At 46.7% G+C, this 20,364-nt stretch overlaps 9 protein-coding genes across 9 annotated transcripts; 5 read left to right on the forward strand and 4 right to left on the reverse strand.

Moving 5' to 3' along the window:
* Positions 1–1,585: 1,585 nt before the first annotated feature.
* BKA55DRAFT_514149 (glutathione S-transferase) lies at positions 1,586–2,329 on the reverse strand (the record flags this gene model as incomplete). Its single annotated transcript, XM_046187951.1, has 1 exon — positions 1,586–2,329. The coding sequence occupies one exon, from the start codon at positions 2,327–2,329 to the stop codon at positions 1,586–1,588; it is 744 nt and encodes a 247-aa protein (XP_046048107.1).
* Positions 2,330–5,144: 2,815 nt separating this feature from the next.
* BKA55DRAFT_595139 (uncharacterized protein) lies at positions 5,145–6,160 on the forward strand (the record flags this gene model as incomplete). The annotated part of the gene is made up of 7 exons (XM_046195756.1): positions 5,145–5,199; positions 5,247–5,302; positions 5,353–5,395; positions 5,432–5,515; positions 5,548–5,677; positions 5,719–5,843; positions 5,922–6,160. 7 exons carry the CDS (start codon positions 5,145–5,147, stop codon positions 6,158–6,160), a joined length of 732 nt encoding a protein of 243 aa, XP_046048108.1.
* A 373-nt stretch (positions 6,161–6,533) lies between these two features.
* On the reverse strand, positions 6,534–6,740 carry BKA55DRAFT_572169 (uncharacterized protein; the record flags this gene model as incomplete). Its single annotated transcript, XM_046193122.1, has 1 exon — positions 6,534–6,740. A coding segment is annotated over one exon (207 nt), but the record flags the coding sequence as incomplete, so codon positions are not given.
* A 1,227-nt stretch (positions 6,741–7,967) lies between these two features.
* BKA55DRAFT_572174 (uncharacterized protein) lies at positions 7,968–9,536 on the forward strand. Its single transcript, XM_046193123.1, has one exon. It carries the CDS (start codon positions 8,080–8,082, stop codon positions 9,454–9,456), a length of 1,377 nt encoding a protein of 458 aa, XP_046048110.1. The 5' UTR covers positions 7,968–8,079; the 3' UTR covers positions 9,457–9,536.
* Positions 9,537–9,841: 305 nt separating this feature from the next.
* Positions 9,842–12,656, reverse strand: BKA55DRAFT_739505 (heterokaryon incompatibility protein-domain-containing protein; the record flags this gene model as incomplete). The annotated part of the gene is made up of 2 exons (XM_046201421.1): positions 11,696–12,656; positions 9,842–11,004 (listed from the first exon to the last, which is right to left on the reverse strand). The coding sequence occupies exons 1-2, from the start codon at positions 12,552–12,554 to the stop codon at positions 9,842–9,844; spliced, it is 2,022 nt and encodes a 673-aa protein (XP_046048111.1). The 5' UTR covers positions 12,555–12,656.
* A 1,557-nt stretch (positions 12,657–14,213) lies between these two features.
* Positions 14,214–15,544, forward strand: BKA55DRAFT_572178 (uncharacterized protein). The gene has a single exon (XM_046193124.1). It carries the CDS (start codon positions 14,292–14,294, stop codon positions 15,465–15,467), a length of 1,176 nt encoding a protein of 391 aa, XP_046048112.1. The 5' UTR covers positions 14,214–14,291; the 3' UTR covers positions 15,468–15,544.
* Positions 15,545–15,556: 12 nt separating this feature from the next.
* On the forward strand, positions 15,557–15,819 carry BKA55DRAFT_572181 (uncharacterized protein; the record flags this gene model as incomplete). Its single annotated transcript, XM_046193125.1, has 1 exon — positions 15,557–15,819. A coding segment is annotated over exon 1 (237 nt), but the record flags the coding sequence as incomplete, so codon positions are not given.
* A 1,780-nt stretch (positions 15,820–17,599) lies between these two features.
* BKA55DRAFT_572186 (uncharacterized protein) lies at positions 17,600–17,997 on the forward strand. The gene has a single exon (XM_046193126.1). It carries the CDS (start codon positions 17,757–17,759, stop codon positions 17,913–17,915), a length of 159 nt encoding a protein of 52 aa, XP_046048114.1. The 5' UTR covers positions 17,600–17,756; the 3' UTR covers positions 17,916–17,997.
* A 446-nt stretch (positions 17,998–18,443) lies between these two features.
* On the reverse strand, positions 18,444–18,957 carry BKA55DRAFT_646484 (uncharacterized protein; the record flags this gene model as incomplete). The annotated part of the gene is made up of 2 exons (XM_046197213.1): positions 18,592–18,957; positions 18,444–18,562 (listed from the first exon to the last, which is right to left on the reverse strand). The coding sequence occupies exons 1-2, from the start codon at positions 18,791–18,793 to the stop codon at positions 18,444–18,446; spliced, it is 321 nt and encodes a 106-aa protein (XP_046048115.1). The 5' UTR covers positions 18,794–18,957.
* Between the last annotated feature and the right edge of the window lie 1,407 nt (positions 18,958–20,364).

Raw genomic sequence — 20,364 nt, forward strand, 5'->3', positions numbered from 1 at the left:
GCGAGCATACCAGACTGTTTTGTGGCCAACTTCAAACCATCTGCTAGCCCGTATGGATGGGAAAAAGCGTTAGTAAAGAACCCCTTCTCTCCATGGAAGCTCAGCTTCTAACTGGTTACCGACTTGCCTAGATCTACCACGGCCTTGTGGGTTCTTCCAGTGCTGGCAGCTGTGACAATGTGCCTTGATCTTCTTTACATGCTTGACGACGTAAGGACATTTCCAGCACTTGAGCCCATCTGGCTTCGGCAGAGCGAGAAAAGCGATGCTACTTATGGTAGGAGGGGAAATTGAAACTCTTCTAGCTTTGTTTGGTCCTTAATTACACCTGGAATACTTGCGATAACTTCTGCCACTTTTCGTCACCCTGCAGATGGTATATTTGCAAGTGAGTGGATACCTCATTTGATACATAGGCAAATTCGCATATTTTGCAGACGGTAACTCGGTATGTTTCGAGATAGATGAATGGACCCGTGTCGCAGGAATGTTTTAGAGTTTGTTAGATAAGGTATCTCAATAGATCTTAGGAATGCATGTAAGTAGGATGTGTTTGCTCAGATGCACTACGCCTGGTCGCGCTCCTTATGTAACTCTACCCCTTGTACATTGGAGCACAAAAAAGAACTCCACTACAGAGTACTCTGTAGAGTGCCGCAGGTAATCATCATGTAGGCAGACTGATCCATGTTCACGAACCCTGTCGCCTTGCAACCATCAAAGAAAATGATCTCGAAGCAAATACACGGCGCAGCCACTAACATCGCGAGTTTATAGGTTGATATTAGTATCAATCAACTCGCAAATATTTCTTTTATAACCTTACCTTTTTTAAACTTACAGTAATTACCATAGCACCCAGGGGGTCACTCATAAAGACCCCGCACCTAACAACACATTGGGTGAGACAGCTGAACTTTGCGAAGCTGGGAGCACTAGCCATGTTAGGAACTGTAACGCTTGATCAAGAGTCATTCTATGGCAATATACCATGACATGCCGCGACAGCAACATTAATTCAAAAAGTATAAAACTTCACTTTTTATGCTCTTTAGACCAGAGAACTATATTAGAATTAAGTTTAGCCTAAAAATTTGGTGGCGGCCTTGAAGACCTATGTCGCATTTGCCTACGAGAGTAGGACCTCCAAAACACTGTCCCTCTTTCAGTGAAAGAGGGAGGATTTTACAAGGGTATGAGCCAATGAGAGGTGGTGAATTTCCTCTTTTACTGAAAATAGGACGGACAATAGGGATGTAGAGCTCTCTTATGGAAGTAAATACTTTGGCGATGCTAAGGAAATCTGATGCATAGGTAGGTAATAAATGATCAGCGATTATAAATAGTGCTAGGAGAAAACAAGTGTCCGGGCCGAGATCCGTCCCGCCGCTAACATTGGTAGGTATCCGCACACTACTTGGCTTGTCAATGAGCTGACCACCTGCTTCCTATGTAAACACATAATTCCGGAAGACCGGTATTCACTCCCCTCCAATTACATGATCAATGACCAGTAACATCCTTTTTCCTACTTTTGCAAGGTCAAGTAAGTGTACGAAACGGCAATGCAATGGCCTGGGGACTATTAACCCTCTCTCTGCGGCAAAACAGCTGCTGCTGTATCTTCCATCGTCTCCATCGCATGCGCTCTCTCTTTGAGTGCCTCAGCAACAGCAGGCCTTGCGATCATTTCTTGATGCCACTTGAACCACTCAGGATAGTTCTCTTCGGGCTTGAGCTCTTCGTCTGGAAATAAGGCAGTTAAGAGCAGGATGTTCCAGGGGACAAATGATAGGTCCCCATAGGTGCATCGATCCCCAACCAGCCAGACCGGGCTGTCAATGTCCAACTTCAACTCTTGTCGCCGCTTTCGTAAATGTTCATTGATTACTTGCATAATGCGCCTACTCTGCTCGCCATATCTCGAAATCGCTGTCTCCACGTTTCTCTTCTGATGAAAATAGGTGAACCACATCTTCTGACCAAACATTGGGCCCTGCCCACTCATTTGTACCATGAGCCAGCTGTTTGTTGCCCATTTCTCTTGAAGGTTATCTACCGGATAACTGAGCAAATGTTTGTTGTCATACTGGTCGATGAGATACTGAACAATCGCACCAGACTCGAAAAGGGTGACGTTGGTGTTGGGGTCGATCATGGCGGGTAAACGACCGTTTGGGTTGAGGCTGAGGTAGGGTTCCTTGTAGATCTCAGAGTAAGGTATCCAGACAAACTCCCATGGTAAGCTCAATTCCTTCAAGACAATGATAACTTTCCAGGGGTTCGGGCCCGTGCCAGGAGGTCCGTGGTAAATTTTAATACTCTGCATTTTCTCAGCCAAAGCTTTAGAAATGTTTTAAGACCAAATGTGGTATAAAGGTACTTGATCTGATAAACTAAGTGTGAAATTAGTCTGACTGTGAACTCTTTTGAGTGATAACATATAGTTATAGTAGTCTTGCATTTATAAGCCGGTCAAATTCACCGCTTCCCTTTAATGTATCTATTTGTAATCGAGGGATATTACGGAATTATAACACTCTAAGTCCGAATCTGCATTTAGCATCATAACGTCAAGCTACTGGCTGAGGAACACAAGGACATCCCGTAAAATAATCGTTCCTAGGGTAAGTGTCTAACCGAGATGGCAGGATACTAGACACATGTAAGAACATGGTCATACCATTCGCTTGGGCATGAATAAGCTTAACCCCACATGAGACCCATCATTCCTTATTCCCTTGCTTTTCGGCCAATGGTTGGTTCGTGAATACGAGATGAGGAAGGTGTATTTATGCATTGATGATATCTTCATTTCAGTTATTCTTTCTTAATATCCTACCCATATTATTATTACTAATCTTTTACTCCCAGCTATAGCGCAGCGTGACAACATGGCTATTCGTGGCTACAGATCTTAAGGTTTACAGCGCAGTGCGTGCAATATCAATATTTCTACGCAAGCTAATCACAACTCTAATAGATTGACCTACTCGCATGATGTCGCTGGAGTGGGTACGACCCTGAAGTTGCAGACAGGTTCAGAATGCTCTCCGTTGACGCTAACGTCTAAGATCCGGATGGAATTCCCTAAGAGAGGGGGGTACGTAACGTTCATATTGATTTAGTTCATAAAGGCAGAGCTGGAAGGATACAGACAGAATCTGGAATGCCCAGTTCAGGTTTCTACTCCATGGTGTCTATTAGTCTCATTATTTACAAAGCATGATAAAGTAAATTGATGACTTACCGATCGACCACAAAGAGTAATAAGATGTCCCAAGGCGATTGATCCGGATCGCGTTCATATAAGCCGATTAGGTCTGCTTCTTGAATTCCTCCTCCGAAAATAAAGAGCGGGGGTTTATGCGGCTACAAGAGTGGTTTCGATCTCTATTCTTCCATTTTGGGAATAGTGCTGACCTCTGTCCTCTCACTGTTAAAATTGTTTATCATCGATCTTCCTATCTTACTGTACATTGGTTACATCGGTCACATTGTGGTGGGTCCAAATTAATAATCTTACTAGCTTATTAGTTCAAGCATACGTGCACTGCACGCGGTGCAGATAACATCCGTTCCGAAAGAGGTAAGGCTGCTATACAAGGCTGGCGTGGCCTCTACGAAGGGGGGTTGTTTGTCAAGGGCAAGGATCACGACCATCATGAATAACTTCACAGGTGCCATGAACTCTAAATCGCAGGCAGCATCCTGCTGCCTAGACGATCGGCAGACTGAACATGAGGATAAGAGACCGACTCTCGTCGCTCCTTTAGATAGAAAATCAAGTGCTCATTTGATCTTGGCTATCCATCCGTACATGCGATATATTATAGTTCTTAGACCTGCGTGTTTGGATATGATATATCGATATCAACTGTGCTATACGGATATATCGATACTGATATATATCGATATCGATATAACTCTCTGCCTCTTAAATGGACATCCAGATTGATATCCACCTGAATATCGCTCTCTGATTGGCTGAAAAAATCTTATCAACAGATTTAGATAATAAAAAGACTTCTCTCAATTTCAACATCAGCACCACCATCGCCATACTTATTCAAACGGCCCTACTCAAGAATTATCAGCAGAAACGCATTGCGTTTCCTGTTTTTGACCAATCACCGTCTAGCATTTTCGGCCCATATTTCTCCGATGGAAACGCACTGCGTTTCTCGTACCGCACTCATGAATTAAGAAAACCTAAAACACGAAACGCGCCGCGTTTCCGTCGGCTGACCCTTGTCAAGTTCAACAGCTTGACTACAAACCTAAACAAAAACATCTATTAATTGTCTATTGAAACTCACGTGTTTATCATCTTCGTATAGTATCTACTTCCAAAGGTACACTAAGCGTGTTTTGGCATATTCGAGTTCGAGACCTAGGGTAGTGTCTTTGGAATTCATATTGCACTTCCAGTATTCCACAACAATATATGAATGATAGGATGAAGCGGAAGAGATGGGCTAGATATTATTTGAAGATGATGAGTATATGGATATTGTTCCTCATCCTGTTAATTAATGTTTTTTGTCTTGTCTGTCACTACACGTCGGGCAATACTTGGATACAAGCTCCTTCGACGCCGACCAGGGACGTAAACCGCAAAAGACGATAAGGGAACTAGGCTTCTTTCCCGAAGTGTTACCAACACAAAGGAATGCAGGTGCGCAAGGACTCCAGGGCTGGCTCTGAATTCCTGGTTGCATGGAACGATGCTCGATTTCGCCCCATGCTACGAGGAGCGGTAAAGTCATGCCCTAGTTTTATAGAAGCTTCAAGTATTACTAAACCCATTAAATGTCTGCTTCTCTCACCCTTGATTAGGACAATATTGTAACAGGGCGTTGAGATGTCTTTGAATGGTAACAGGTTGCATTAGAAGAAAATGTTGTAGTTAGTCTAACCTCTTTACGATGAGATCACTTCGTTTCCAAAAGGGCTAGCCTATTGATCGCGAAATTCGGAAAGGCGTTTCTCATCGACGCGGTGGCTTTGTTTAGCGCTTGAACACGGGATATCGAATCATCCGGATTTTACTACCACCCATCAATGACACGACCGCAGGGCACATTTCGCATTCACCATGAAACATTACTCAACATCCACGACTGAAGCAAACATTCGTCCAGATGGCGCTCCAGTCTCACGCCTTTCTATTTTCGTTAGTAGGGTCCGGAGAGTACAGTGATTTTACTTTAGTTCGCAATGGCCCTGAATTCAACTCCATCAAGTGATTGTTTGCCCGCAATCACCGGTACTAACGGCCGCTCTCTCCGGCGGTTTTCAGGTACGGGGCTACAACTACCGTTGCTGGCGGCCCCTCGATTCGTTTGCTAGAAAGCAACATCGAAAATCATCACTGTGAATGAGTTCCATATTAGTACTGCTTAATATATGATATCATTCCTCTACACAGGAAAGTACCAACTCTGCTCGAAAAGGGAGCACAAATCCAGTTCCGACGACGGGCACAACCAGGATAACACAGATCACATGTCACGTTTTTATCCGCTCTTTCAGAACTGGCTGAAGATGAAACTGTCGAGGATCTGCTCTCCCATTTACGCGTCAATGCAATTGCTGACTATTACAATATCCAAAACTTGGCTCAACTTGCAAACTCACAAATTCGGGTCATCCTGGAGAAGGGCCAAATGCTAATGTGTTTCCCCGGGCCATTCAAGAGGTCTTGACTTCAGATAGAGATCCTGACGTCTGCTCAATTATCGCTTCGGCCGCGGCGACATGTGTTGAGGAACTCTCCGAATTGCAAGCCTTTCAAGAAGTGGAGCTCAAACACAACCTCTCTATGGAAATCCTTCGCGCTTGTAGCAAAAGGATACAGACACTTCAACATCGCTTGGACTTTGCTCAACAGAATGCTGCAATATACCGAGGATTTTGAGACGACGAAGCACGCATGAAAACATCCTTCATCGAGCAAATAGACAAGTATATGGACTTGCTAAAACAAACGTACGGATGCTGCCATTGCGCCAAAGGTTTTGGCTGCTACTTTGAGAAAAAGTGTCTGGAGGGGCATTCTTCTTTATGTCCTACGCTGCAAACGATGTCGCTGTCGGCACACATAAGTTTTGTCCGGAGAAGCGCCAACATCGAGGAATTACATAGCAAAGATAGCTAAAATAATCAAGACTTTCTCTGTGTCGATGGCAAAAATCGATAAAGGTAGAGCACCAGCATTGAACTGAGTGACAGAGGCTATGAAGGCGCCGAAGGTTCAATCTAGGGCGCTACGATGCTATGGCTGAAATCGCGGTTCAGCATTCAAGCACTGCAACCTAAGACTAAAGATTACGAGATGTTGTCAAGGCATCTAATAAAGTCACATAGACAGGAAATCTTGAGATCAGGCAGAAAGAATCTTTTATTGTGCACTTGTCAAAGATTTAGGTAAAGACAGGGCCACATTCTTAACACTTGTATGCCAAGAAAGTGTGATGACGAAGGAAAGAGAATGCTAAGGAGTATGTATGTATATTTTCCGTCCGGGGGGGCCCAAAAAGTCTCCTAACGGAGCACAGGATGTGCTGAGCTAAACTATCTACAATCGCTGCCGTGCTGATTCTCGCTCGGATCATCTGCAAGGCCTCTTGGATCGGAGCCGTATACATGCTCGAGCGTTTTCTGTGCTCAGTACCCCCAAGAGGCACCTCTCTACTCGTAGCTCGCCCTACAGTAGTTGTCGGTGAAGCACGTCCCATTGGACATCAATACAGTTGATCCTCGCAGAGCTTCCCTCCAGCAGCGTCTCCCATCTAGTTCATCCAGCATATCATCGGCACAAAGGCGCATTACTTTCAAGAGGGCATCCCGTCAGCGGGAACTCATCCCTCTCCAGCCTAGAATTCTCTTGCACGGATAGTTCAAGTAGCTTTCCATACCCTAAGGCAGGAAATCCATGACCCCTAAGATCGCCAGTAGCTGTAACCCTAGAACCGTGCATCCTTGGGGAAAACCCTTGCAGGAGAAAACCCCAAGGCGGCTAGAACGCTGCTCTGTGGACGAGGTAGTCGCCTCATTCCACGGTCTCTAGGTAAGCTCCGTACCATTTCGACCCAGCGGTTTTGTCTAGTGGTCTCAGCCAGCGAGACAAATTGTCGAAGCCTGGTCGTGTTCCGGCAGCAGCCGGGGCTGCAAAGAAGAAGAGGGTCTCTGGGCAGTATGCGACTGCAGAGATCGGTCATGCAGCTTCCGAGCTGCAAAAAGGGCAGCGAGCCATGTGGGGCTCGCGCGTCGAGATAAGGGGGCACCAGAGGGCCCTAGAAGTCGAGCAGCTGAGGGCTGCTGGTGTTGTTCAGGCAGCAAAAGCTGCAGAGGTCGGTCGAGGCAGCGCAAAGCTGCAGGTGAGTGTGAGGGTGAGGGTGCGACGACCCTCAGTGTCGAGCGGCAAGATGCCGCGAATGTCGTCTGGGCAGCCAGGGCTGCAGAGGTCGGTCGTACGGGAAGTCGAGGGGCGCAGAGCCCGGATTGTCGCAGGCTCGCGAAGCCGGAATGTCGAGGTAAGAAGAAGCCGCAAATAACACGTGAGAAGTAGCGCCCGAAGGCGATGTCAAGAGCTCGCGAAGCTCAATGTCGTTGCAGACACTCGTCGCGAAGAAAGGTCAACTCTCTGAATCCCTTTCTTCAGGCAGCTGTTAGGGTCCCGTTAGCCCCACAGCTGCTTTGTTGCCATTTTAGCCTGCAAAAAATTCTCTACCCTAGCAGAGCGCTAACAGCGGGTGCCAAGGAAAACTTTTTTACAGGAGAGAGTTGCCCGTGCTAAGGAGTTATGGATCGTGGGTCATGCATAGGGTAGGCAACTTTGAACAAAATCTTGGCAAACTAATACTAATTGGGTCACTGCTATTAGTTAACCTCATCCCTGTTAATTATATCGCACTAACCCACTCGCGATTGTTACCCTGCCAACAGGAAATCATTTCAAATCAAAGCAATAGCGCGACGCGAACACTGCAGCTTAATAATATTAACATCGAGAACGTGTGTCTTCTCAACCACTAATAACCGAACAATTCTTTCAAACTTTCCACTTCGCTATTCATGGGTCTCCAAACATCCATTGAGAAGTGGCTTACTGCCATTCCAGACTCATTTGGTACTGAAATAAACGGCCACCAATTGCATTCAAACAAGGCTTCATCATTTCAGCTACAGTGGTCGCACATCACGCCGCCGACTTCAGATGGGAGTATGTCGGCTCGAAAAACATCACCAAAGCGGAGAAGAACTGAGGAAGATGTGGACACCACTCCCCGTTCAAACCGAGCATCTACGCCTGCTACTTTCAACGATGAGCGCCTTCCGCTTCGATTGACCAACATTCCTCATATGCCCCCATCCGAATCATCCTTTGTTTCACAAGACTCTCGAGCAACTTCGCCTAGTAGGACTACTCGATCTAAGAGTCCCGTTAAAAACAACAATAGTTTGCAGGTCCTTGATGTACCCATCAATCCTCTCGAGTTGGAGGGTAATGGGCTTGATCTTCTTCAACCAGACGTGCATGAATTATACGAAGGATTGCAGGATATCAACGACAAGGAAAGGTTTATTCCCGGTCCGATGAAGGATAGTATCAAGTCAACTGAGAAGCGAGCCAAGGACCATTGGTTCATAGACGAACGAGGTATAGATGGCCCAGAGATTCTCGTCGCTTTGAATCGAGAACTTCAGGTACTGCACGGGATTCGATCCGAAGCAAAGCAGTGCAAGCTTTCTGATTGCTCAGAAGCATCTTGGAACATGCATGTCCACATGCCGCTATTGAAACATGCCTTATCAGGCCATTCTACTGTGCGTATTGAACCAGGAATGTCGGCCAAGATCGCGGCACCTTTTTTACCAACCGCCAATGGCAAAGCTACAGTAGTCGAAAGTAAGATGGTTGACTTTACTTTGCTCCTTTGGTTGAACAATGGAAGACCACACTCATCGCCTCATGATCCACCGCATTCCGAGGCTGATAGTCAACTAATCGCCGGAATCGCCACGCATATTTGGAATCAGCCGCCTGAAGCTCAGTTCGTTAATCAATCACTGTATGCACCACTTCAATTCGCCCCGATTGCCTGCAGCATCGAGACCAAGACCTCAACGTCGCCGAATCAAGGCAAACTTCAGTTATCAGTTTGGACAGCTGCGTGGTTCAAACGGATCTCAGAATTGTTGCCAAATCACAAGCCTCCGACAATCCCTCTCATTCATGTTGTTGGTCATGAGTGGCATATCTCGTTTGCTTCCTTCCATGGGACTCACATTGAAGTTGCTGAAGAGCTTGCTATTGGAGATACAAGAACAATTATTGGGCTTTATCAATTGATTGCTTCACTGAGAAAACTTGGGGATTGGATTGAGACTCAGTATCGCGCGTGGGCGGAAGAGGTTTTTGTGCAAAGCCGAGAGACGACAGCTCAGTGAAATGCATGTAGATAATCAGCTTACTTAAGTATTAAAGACAGAACCAAGTCTCAATCCAATGGAAAACCCATACATTAGACGCTTAAATAGCGTCTTCACAGGCCCTACTCTTCTATTTTAATTGTCGCGTAACCCTGTCTACTTCTCACGTGTAAACCTATGTCCGGTCTATCCCCATATATCTATACTACTACAAACGCAAATGGAAAGCAATGAAAAGGGTGTGTACTGCTCCAAAACTGTAATGGGATAAAATTAAAGCATAGCATTGTACACCGCGGACTTGGCATTTCCAAGTTCAAACTTAGGTAGTCTTCAGAACGTTTCCCATCAGCTGTTTTAGCACCATCATTCAGTACATAAGAATTAAAGCTCCTTGAGGGATCTATACAAGCTCAACTGTTCTCATATCTTGAACATCAGCCCAGTATTCCATGAAGGAGAGAGACGCAAGTCCAATTCTTCTATACTCTTGGAACAGACCCACGCGGCCAGTGGGCTCCAATATAAGCGCGACTCCTACCAATCTTTTCTCTGAACTATTCAAAGGAGGATATGATTTTCCGATTAAGAGGCAAGGGTGATGGTTGCCAATAGTCTTAATAGACCTCACGTCATCAATGAATACAAGCCGATCCACTGAGAACCCAGGGTCTAAAGCAGTAAGGCTTGTGACGTTGTTTGTCCATTCAGCATCGGTCTTGGAACCGAATTTGAAAATCAGGCTTGGGTCGGATAAATCTATTCCCTTGAAAATGCCACTAATAATCAATCTTGCTTGGAGTATTTGACCCGATGTCTGCGGACCATTTGTCGTGACTGACCAGGACTTGACTTGTATCATTGGATTCCAATCGTTGTTGTCCCATACGAAGAAGAACGAAACGGACCGTCTGGTGGCCCAACACCATGACGGTAGATCAGAGCCCGGGTCGGGCTCTTCCGTTTCCCTGGCCATCCAGGCCAATCCTTCTGGAACAGCCAACTCCCATATTCCCGCGATGTAGTCCTGTGGAAAGCGGTCTTTGACCCTAGTCGCAATTCCTGATAAAGCTGGGAGCTTGTCCGTATGGAAAGAAAAGTTTGTCGAAGAGTAAACAGCTATAAATTGATACCAAGATCTCATGATGTCATCTTCCTGGCGGTTATCCATGTCTTTGAAGGCAGAGATAAAGTCTTCGCCTGTCTGGCTATAGGCAAGAGAGTCGGCGTCGCCAGGGTTCGTCTCTGTAACCCGGCTTTCATGACATTCCCATAGCAAACAACTTGCGCCGAAGTGTAGTATCCTCTTTGATAAGACTCTTTCTTGGATAGCCCATCCCCTGGTTAGAAGAGCAGCATTTTGTATGGCTAGACCCCATGATGGAGTCGGTGGTTGAATGATAAAGACGTCAGTCTCGCCCCCGTTCGTGTTCTGTTTGAGAATAACCGGCTCTGGGTCAAACTCAAGTGCCGGTCTTCGTAGGAATAACCCATCGCTGGATGATATAGCCCCGGTTGCCGCGATTGTCAAGGTTGCGTTTTGATAGTACTGGCCAAACCTAACAGCTTCATAGGACCAGTCAGCTCTATGTTGTGCATCATCTGGTCCCAGTGATCGGAATGGTCTGGTATGAGTTGGTATTGGTATGGTAAATACCGCCAAGACTTGGTATGGTTTGAAGAAATCTCAATACCATGGTATTACCGGTATACCAAGTCATACCGGTAAGGCTAAAATGGACTAAAAATAGGCTGAGTTGGTGGCGCTAGGCGGCTGGGTTATGGACCAAACTGGCTAGCGCCTCAAGGTCAAGAATTTTCTCGGCTTAAAATTACAATCCTACAACACGTAGTTGACCCATTTACGGTATTGAGGTATCACATATGGAATCTCCAGTTCCAACCTCGCCGTCCTCTCTGGCTACAAGCTCAACGCCATTATCCTTCAAGACTCCTACACCGTCGCTTGCTCCCACACTACCTGTCTCGACGTCATCACCTGCTCCCCTTCAGTATCCCGAGCCTCCAGACGAATTTGTACAAGACAACATCACGTACTCGAACCGCGAAAAGACCACAAAGAAAGCAGCCCGTCTGGGCTCATCACATGTATAGTACACTTTCTTTCACCCTTCTATAGCTTTTCGACGTCGTTCTTAAAAGTCTTGGCATCCTTAATGGTATTATTGGTCTTACCGGTAATACCATACCGGTTATTATGTAAGCATCTGGTATGGTTTGGTTTGACCCCCCATACCAGACCATACCAGACCATTCCGATCACTGTCTGGTCCTTCGCTTTGCAAGATGCAGAGGGCATCGACCCATAGGTATCTGATCGATAACTTCCTCGTGAATATAATGGCATCCTGTATTGTCTTTGCAAGCTTATCCCAGGGCAAACATCTGGTCATGTCGTCGAGATTGGACGCTGTAGACTTTGCGAAGTCTTGGTCAGATCCCCATGCGTAACTCAAAGCAACATATTTAATATCCTGAAGGGGATAAGTCGGTATAAAGAGTTTTGGGGCCAGTGCTTCGTCCTTACAGCCAACGTCAATTACTCTTGTTGGTAATGTCTCTGCTAGATGTTGATTGTCAGGCGACATACAACAGTTGGTGTGATTGGTGCAACAAGTTGCTAACCATTCTTTGGCTAATGCAACAGCCTTTTCAACGCCTTCATCTGAAGACAGATCGGCGATAGAACTCGAGGTGCGTGAAGAGCAAGCTTTGACTAATCCTTCTGTTTCCTTATTCACGATCAGTGGTTCAAGATGCCACGCGCTACTTTTTATTGTCTTGCCCACACCAATCCACAACGCCTCTGGCTTTATTGGGTCTTGACCAGGGTGAGGCAGCCCGTCGTCGCAGTGAGGTCTATACGGCCATTTCTGGAGGTGAATGGGAAACGTCTCCTCTGACCAGGATACAAAGCTGTTATAGAAATATGACTGGTAGACAATTTGGCATAACTGGCAGTCATTCTGCGCTGATTTTCGAAGAGCATGGATGTTGGGGGCAAGGGTTTGAGCGCGGGGAAACGAGACCTTTGCTTCTGCCTCAGCAAAGTCCTTTGCGAAGCGCGAACACGCAGCACACAGACGCTGTGCCATACTGATTGGAGATTATAGTGATATTATTTGAGAGAATCAGGCTGAAATTCATATGCAACTTGCGATCTGATTTTACACACCACTCGGGGGCTTCCAAGCACGTGATGCTTGTCAGACGCGAAAAGGCCGCTAATTGACGAGGTGAGTAAGGCTGTGGACATATTAGAGGTGCCTAAGGCACCTACCTCATATATTAGCCAAACCTCTCGGCCTAACCCTACTACAATGATTACCGCGAACATTGCGACACAATGCACATGTTCTGGTCCGTGCATGCTAGACGTCTCTCTAATTTCCCTAGAGTTATATTATAATATATTCTTTTCGTCTATGCATGCTTTCAGGGTTTGCAGAGCTATAGTAAAACCCCTATTATTTCTCTATTATTAGATAATATTAACTTTCCTTTCCTTCCTAACTAAGCTAAAGTTTTGAAGAATATTTAATATGTATTGTCACGGGCTGGGCTCGGTATACAGGTGAACGGGGAACGCTTCAGGCGGAATATGATCTATTGCTACGGATAGGCACTGCAGGCAGGTCAGGCTCTATTGACAAGACGTAGCTCGAGGAGCTACGTTCAGGAACTATCTGGTCGGTAAACAAAGTCTGCGATAACGTATCGCCACGTGATCCGGATCTACCTTGTTAGTGGTCTAGGGTAGGCTAGTCTGGTCTCGAGCTGTGACATGTATTTGCAATTACCTTAACGTGTTTGATAAGTGAGTGGGTCATCCAAGTGAGTGAGTCACTGCACTGTATAGTATTAAAAAACCTACCCTATAACATCTTTTTAATATAAATAAAATAGCTAAAACTCTAATAAAAACATTTCTTATAATAGTATAGCTAGTTATATTGAGAAGTATTTTTTAAAGATTTTTAGCTATTTTATTTTATATAATAAAGCTTAATTATACAGTATAAAATACAGTATAAATAGGTTTTAAGTTTTATAGTTATTTAGAATTTTTCTAAAAATCTTAGAAAATTTATATAATATATTTCAAGACTTATATATAAGCTATTAAAATTATAGCTATTTTAGGCTTGATTTGAAATTTTAAAGAATTGTTTTAAAACCCGGATTTAAGTTGGAAATAAGATTGACTCACTCACTTGGATGGCCCACTCACTTATCAAACACGTTACCCTAGGTTACTATTACCCCTTCCAAATGCGGGCAAGATCCTCCCGACCCACCTATTGTCCATTCAAATCCTACTGTACGCAGTCGTGATGGTAATTCGACGAAATACAACAAAACCGGCCCGTGCACGTTGCTGGGTCATCCGTGCACGCGTCATGTCTATGTATTTCATCAAATTACCGTAAACACTAGTCCGTGCACGCGTGACATCTCTATCATATCCAGCACTGTCGCAAACATCGCAAGAGCACCAAGGCAGCAAGATCCCAAGGCACTCCTTAAATACTAGAATTTAGTCCTATCTCTTTGAGTGTAACAAGCCTCCATTTCGTACCTTGACCCACTTGACCCCACCTACGTGAAGGTTACAGAAGCTTCGCTGTAGGCACAGTTGAAAAGGTTGTCTTCTTCCGTACCTGGTCTACCTTCCTTACGGTATAGCCTTCTAAATCAGCTATTGCAATTGGCTGATAACCCTCTATAGCGAGTTGAGTACAAGCTGGCCCGTAGCGGCCAATTTGCTTTCTTTAATTGGCTATATATCCCTGTCGTGACGCCACTGGAGGCTTGTTACACTCAAAGAGATAATGGCTAATCATACACTTCTCGATAATCTGCACCTCTTCTATGATACTGGCGCCCGACTCCTAATCTGCACCAGAGACAGCTGTCAATTCGCACTTTCCAATGGCCCATCCCGCGTAACAACATATCTCCGCGACAAGCATAACGTTTCCACCGAAGCAAGAAAAGGGCTAAGTCAGCTTCTTAAATCTCTATCCCCCAGGCCGCTAGACCCTGATAGTGCATCAACTTTGGCCGATGGAACGGCCGAACACGATAAGCTACGAGTCTATGAAGGCTTCGCTTGTATTAACTGCCAGTTTCGTACCATAAACATCCAGTCAATACGGCGCCACCAGTCCAACCCACCGGATGATTGTGGATCTAAAGCCAGCCCCAGTCGCTCCAGTCGCCGTCGCGACCTTGACCAGCAGTTTGAGTGTGTCTACCTGCAGACATGGACCACTGGGTCAACACGGAGATACTGGATCATCAACAGAGGTGGAAGTATGATCCGGCAGGTAGATAGCCCTGCAGTACAGGCTCACCTGCGCAGTGTGCCGACACGGGAGTTCAACCGAGGAAAACTTCCCAACGAGATGACGGCGGCGCCTCCAGTCGCACCGGCCGACACGACGGCATTTGCATTACAGACGCCTTGGCTGGAACGAACCGGCTGGGACCGAACGTATAGCAATAAAGACCGCCGTGAAGTACTTACAGCCCTAACACGTACCTTCACATCTCCAGGCAGACGGGAACATTATATCGGACACGGCCAACTATACGGTCTTGACGAAGACCTCGTGAGCCCAGGTGAGGATGAGGATAGGATTGCCTGCCTTGTTCGTCTGGTAGATGTGATGATATGCCGGTGCGAGGAGACAGCGAGGAAGACAAGCCGACACACGCTCTGCTGGCTCAGAAGCACAAAAGCGTCGTCAATCTATAGCAAGCCTTTCACCCTCGTGCAACCATCATCGTCGACCAAGTACCGGCTCTTATTGAAGCGATGTCTGGCAATGGTCCTACGCATCTATCGGCTTCCCCCTGACAAGCGCTTTCAGGTAACGGGCCTGGCGCTGACTAGGAAGCAGTTACAGTTCCTAGATGCTATCTGGACCCATGAGGCCCTCGGAGGCTTGGCTACCCTAGAGGAGCTCGCAGGGAGGTACCTACTGTGCTTCAGATCCCGCTGACGGGATGACCTCTTGAAAGTAAATGCGCCTTTGTGCCGATGATATGCTGGATGAACTAGATGGGAGACGCTGCTGGAGGGAAGCTCTGCGAGGATCAACTGTATTGATGTCCAATGGGACGTGCTTCACCGACAACTACTGTAGGGCGAGCTACGAGTAGAGAGGTGCCTCTTGGGGGTAACGAGTACAGAAAACGCTCGAGCATGTATACGGCTCCGATCCAAGAGGCCTTGCAGATGATCCGAGCGAGAATCAGCACGGCAGCGATTGTAGATAGTTTAGCTCAGCACGTCCTGTGCTCCGTTAGGAGACTTTTTGGGGCCTACGGCCCCCCGGACGAAAAATATACATACATACATACATACCTACTGTGCTTCTGTGCGGCGCTTGGTATCAAACCTAGTGCTCCATACCAAAACCAATTCTACGTAGAATTCATTTGTTTCATGTCAAACAACCCAGGGTAGAATTGATTTTTACAGGGGAGTAGAATTTAATTTCTAGACCCACCTAACAGGGAGCAGGCTTGAATTTCGCAGGGGGCAGACTTCATTTAGACCAGGGTCGATTAAATTAATGGCAAGACGCGTAGTTGGTGAGAGGGCGCGAATACGCGAGGGCATAGATGAAGAAATCCCATTTTGTTGCGTAGCTGAAGACTCGCAAGTAGTCGGCGACTTTTGGAGTTCTTTGCGGTCGGTGGGACACCTTAGAGGGAGACCTTTTATCACTTTGGTCGGTATCACTGGGAGGCTTGGTATCGGCGGCCATCGGAGGCGAAGTCAGAATGCCCTGGTTGCAGAAATAGATTAACAAGACGCCAAACAACGCACAAGAACGAGATAATGGATGAGTTCTCACCACTATACTGGCGAATACTTGGTCAACAAATTGCTGGCGCTGATGTTTCAACAGGTTCAAAACTGAAGGAGCGAGATGGAGAAGTGCAAGAGGTATTGATCAAGGAGAGACTGGAAGTGAAGAGCGATAGATGAAGTGGCAAAGAATGAGAAAACGAAAGGAAATAAAAGAAAAGAAAAGAAAAGGATAGAATCCAAGGCAGCAGGCTTCGAGGCATTCTTCCTCAGCCGTGATCTGTCTGTATCACACTCATCGTCGAAGAATCCTTGTCATGTCGAGTCGTGCGCACGGCTCGTAAAAACGGTTACCGTTTTTGGACGTTTACGAACCCCTTTTTTTCTCGCGATGGTTGAAGTGGGCCTTTCATTCGACCCCTCAAAAAGGCAGGGAGGGAGGTAGATTTTCTTGGTGAGTAAGCACAGAATACAGAACGGCGCCCAATACAGAGGCGCCCGGGCGCGCATTTGATTTTGTGACAATCTTTACAGTCTTTACAGTCTTTACAGTCTTTGTTAACGTTGTGGAGGTAGCCGTTTGGAAAGTCAAGCGGGGCGCGACACGACGCGAAACGGCGCGATGGACGCGGTTGCGGACAGCATCATCGTGACCTCTGAGGACGCATGTCCTCGGGATTCCAGCACACGCAAATCAGACCGGCCGCGAAAGCTAACAGCGAAAGGAATGGAGAACTTGCCCGGTAATATTGGGATAGTAATGCAAGCCCTGATCCGCGAAGTATACGACGAAACAATGAAACAGATGGCAAAGGCGCAGCAGGAAACCGTGAAGGAAACCACGACTTCTCACGAGAGAATCATCAAGACTCTATAGAACGCTTGGAAAAAGGAGCAGCAGGCGCTCAAACAAATAATCGAAGGCCAGGAGAAGGCCATTAGGCAGTTACAACAAGATATTCAAGCCATCCAGGCGCAAGCCGCACAGGAACGAAAGCTGATGCAGGAACAGATTGACGAGCTCAAACGAATGCAGCAGCACGCCTCACGCGATATTGAGCCCCTGCAAGTGCAGGCCGCCGAAGAAATCAAACACATCCACGAGAAATTAGATATCATAGCGCGGCGCGCCGTAACCGGTTCCGCTCATACGAATCCTAGGCGGTCGTTTGCAGACATAGCCCGAGTGCCACCAACCGAGGGGCCGAACGGCGGTGTTAGACGTCCCGAGCCAGTGTTACCACCTGCGCCGCTGCTTTCATCCCCTGGAGAGGACCTGTTCTGCACGATAGATATCTCCGGAGCGGGCGTCGATGACAGCGACAAGGCGCAGATCGGAGAGGTCCGACAGGCTATCGAAGCCGCCGTGAGGACAAGAAAAAAGGATGAGAGATGGAGAGGCGCAGCGGTGATTAGAGGGGCTAGGAACGCCAACATCATCAAGGTAATTTGTAGAGACGAGGCGGAATTGCACATGGTCCGAGAAGCGGCATTAGTGGCAAACATGCGGGGGGCAAAGATCCTTAGAGCGCGGCTGTACCTGGTCAAGATCAAGGGGGCCAATCGGTCGGCCGTTTGGATGCCACACAGACATGAAAACATACAAGATATACTAACAAACCAAACGATATAATACAGCAAGAACTAATATAGTACAACCTCTGGTAGACATACCAGGCTTCAGCCGCTGAGGATGGGACGCTGAACACTTGGAGAAGTTGGCCTTCAAGAAGGCCTGTCGCAGGGACAAGCTAGGCTGGGAAATGTGGCTAGGAATAGGGATTGGTGAGGTCTGAGGGTTTCAGGGCCAGAAGTCGGAAAAGAATATAACAAGATTTAACGTTGTGGGCCCTATGAGGCGTATCCTCCCGGGCGGAATAAATTCATTCATTCATTCGTAGCTTTGTCCATTGCTGTGATTGATGGCGACCAGGTCTTCGCTGAAGTATGAACTTGATTCCTCTACGCTCTTCAACATCGGCTTTCGTCCTTCAGGATGCGTAGACGACAGAGCATATCACGCTAGACGACGCTGTAAGCCATCGCACAGGGATGGCAGCTCACGATAAATCCTATACACGGGTAGTAGAAAGGAAGGAGATTAAGCCTAAGAATATTGTTCGCAACTTGAGGAATCTACCCTTATCCACCGAACCCCGGCTCAAGTTCTCTTATACGAATTTAATGTACACCACCTTTTACAGACCCAAATCGAGTCCGTAGCAAACTTGCAGTTAGATCGGTATTGTCTACACGAGGCGAAGAGGTTAGTTCTGTATTCTAGTAGGGTCTGCCAAGAAGAAACTTACTGGGAACGTCGTCGAAGTCGCAGTCGCCCGTAAGAGCAATGCAGGGAGTCATCTTAGCAGCGACGCTGCCAAGGTCTGAACAGCGGCATCCAAGGTCGGTTGTCTTGGGTCCGGCCCTTTCGATGACGGCTTCCGTGCAGGTAGCGGCGCAACGCTGAAATCTCCGACACCAGGCCAGGTAGAGTTGTGCAGGAAAGCCCATTATTGATGTAATTGTAAGATGGTTGCAGAAAAGAAGAGAGGTTATCAGGGGTTGTAATTGGATGCTACAGAGAGAAGGGACTTTATCTTTTTATAGCTCTGTTCGATACCGAGTACGAGGCTTGTGGATAAAACAAGATAAGACGGAGAGACACTTCTAAAAGGATGCTGTTAAGACTCGCCATTCAAAAAGGGTTTAGACTCGCCATTCAAAAAGGGTTTAGACTCGCCATTCAAATAGGGTTTAGACTCGCCATTTAAATCAGGTATAATGTCATCTATTACGACAAACCACTAGGGTGGGCGCATCCTAGCTCTTTCTTAGAGCCTGGACCTGCTTGCGCCTACAATCGTGCGAACCAAGTGTCAGCGTGGCCCTTGTTTTCCGTTTTACCCTTATCACCGGAAGTTCTAAACCTGGCGTTTCTTAAGTACCCTATCTAGTTTCGCTGCTCTCCTCCACCACAAGACAGAATGTAGTTTCACGATAGACATGAAGCTTCGGAATCGAGAGCCAGCACAAGAGGGTACGACTGGTGTCACAGACTGTGCTCTTGCAGCGTTCTATCACCAAGTCTAATGCCCTCGTGGTAGACGATAGTTTCTGTTCATCCACGTACAATCTCCTAATACCCGGATCGCCCTGCCAGCACCCTTGACATGGTCTGACGTCAAGTGGGGCCTAAGCTATTTATTACTATGGTTTTCCACTGGTTTTCCCCCAGGTTAGATCACTTACTAGGAAAAACTAGCTATTTAGGCCTAAGAAGCTTAGTAGTCCTTGCCTTTATTAAAACCACTTTTTTGCAGGACTATAAGGCATTTAAGGTCTTATAAGCTAGCTATTTATCTTACCTAATACTTCTCTTTTAAGAGATAGTAGCTAAGTCTTTCTTTTAGATATTCCTATCTTGTAAGCTAGATCTTGGTTAGAGAGAAACAGCCGGGCAGAGAAGCTTAGATAGTTAATACTAACCCTATCCTAACCCTAAGAGTCAGCCTCGCGCTTAATTTACATATGAGCGCTGCAGCTTACATGCACGCCCCTTTCAACCCCAGCGATATCCGGTTAGTGCGCTTGGCGTGCCCGGTGGGTCTAACCAAGCTTTCCCGCCAAGAGAACGCAGATTGGCTCTTTTCGAGACGTGGTTGAGACAGGCGGTCGAGCTAGAGCAGCAACGTCTGCTATGTGTTCAGTGCTGTTTGCATCAGAGGCATCTTCTAATCTGACTTACCTATGCCAGGGAGTCAAAACCTGAGACGCCAGGTCCCTCTATGTACAACGTTCCGCAAGCCTTGTCATCTTATCCTATTTGTCGTCGTTACTCAGCTGCGGCCCGCACGTGGCCAAGAAGCATACGACAGTGGAGAAGGAGGTGGGTGGTGGGGGGGGGGGTTCCACCAAATAAGCACGATTTCCCCGAGAAAGCAGGGCTATCATATTTAGGATTAAAAGAGACAACTACTATTGGCAGGCTCGCACTTCAAGGGCCTGTTAAGTGGGGAGTTCTGTGCTTTTCCTGATGATTAGCATGGTAGAGGCCACGCGTTTAATTGCGCCAACTGCAAAGC

This window comes from Fusarium redolens (genome assembly GCF_020744475.1).
Source record: "Fusarium redolens strain MPI-CAGE-AT-0023 chromosome Unknown BKA55scaffold_10, whole genome shotgun sequence".
NCBI classification, from domain to species: Eukaryota; Fungi; Ascomycota; class Sordariomycetes; order Hypocreales; family Nectriaceae; genus Fusarium; species Fusarium redolens.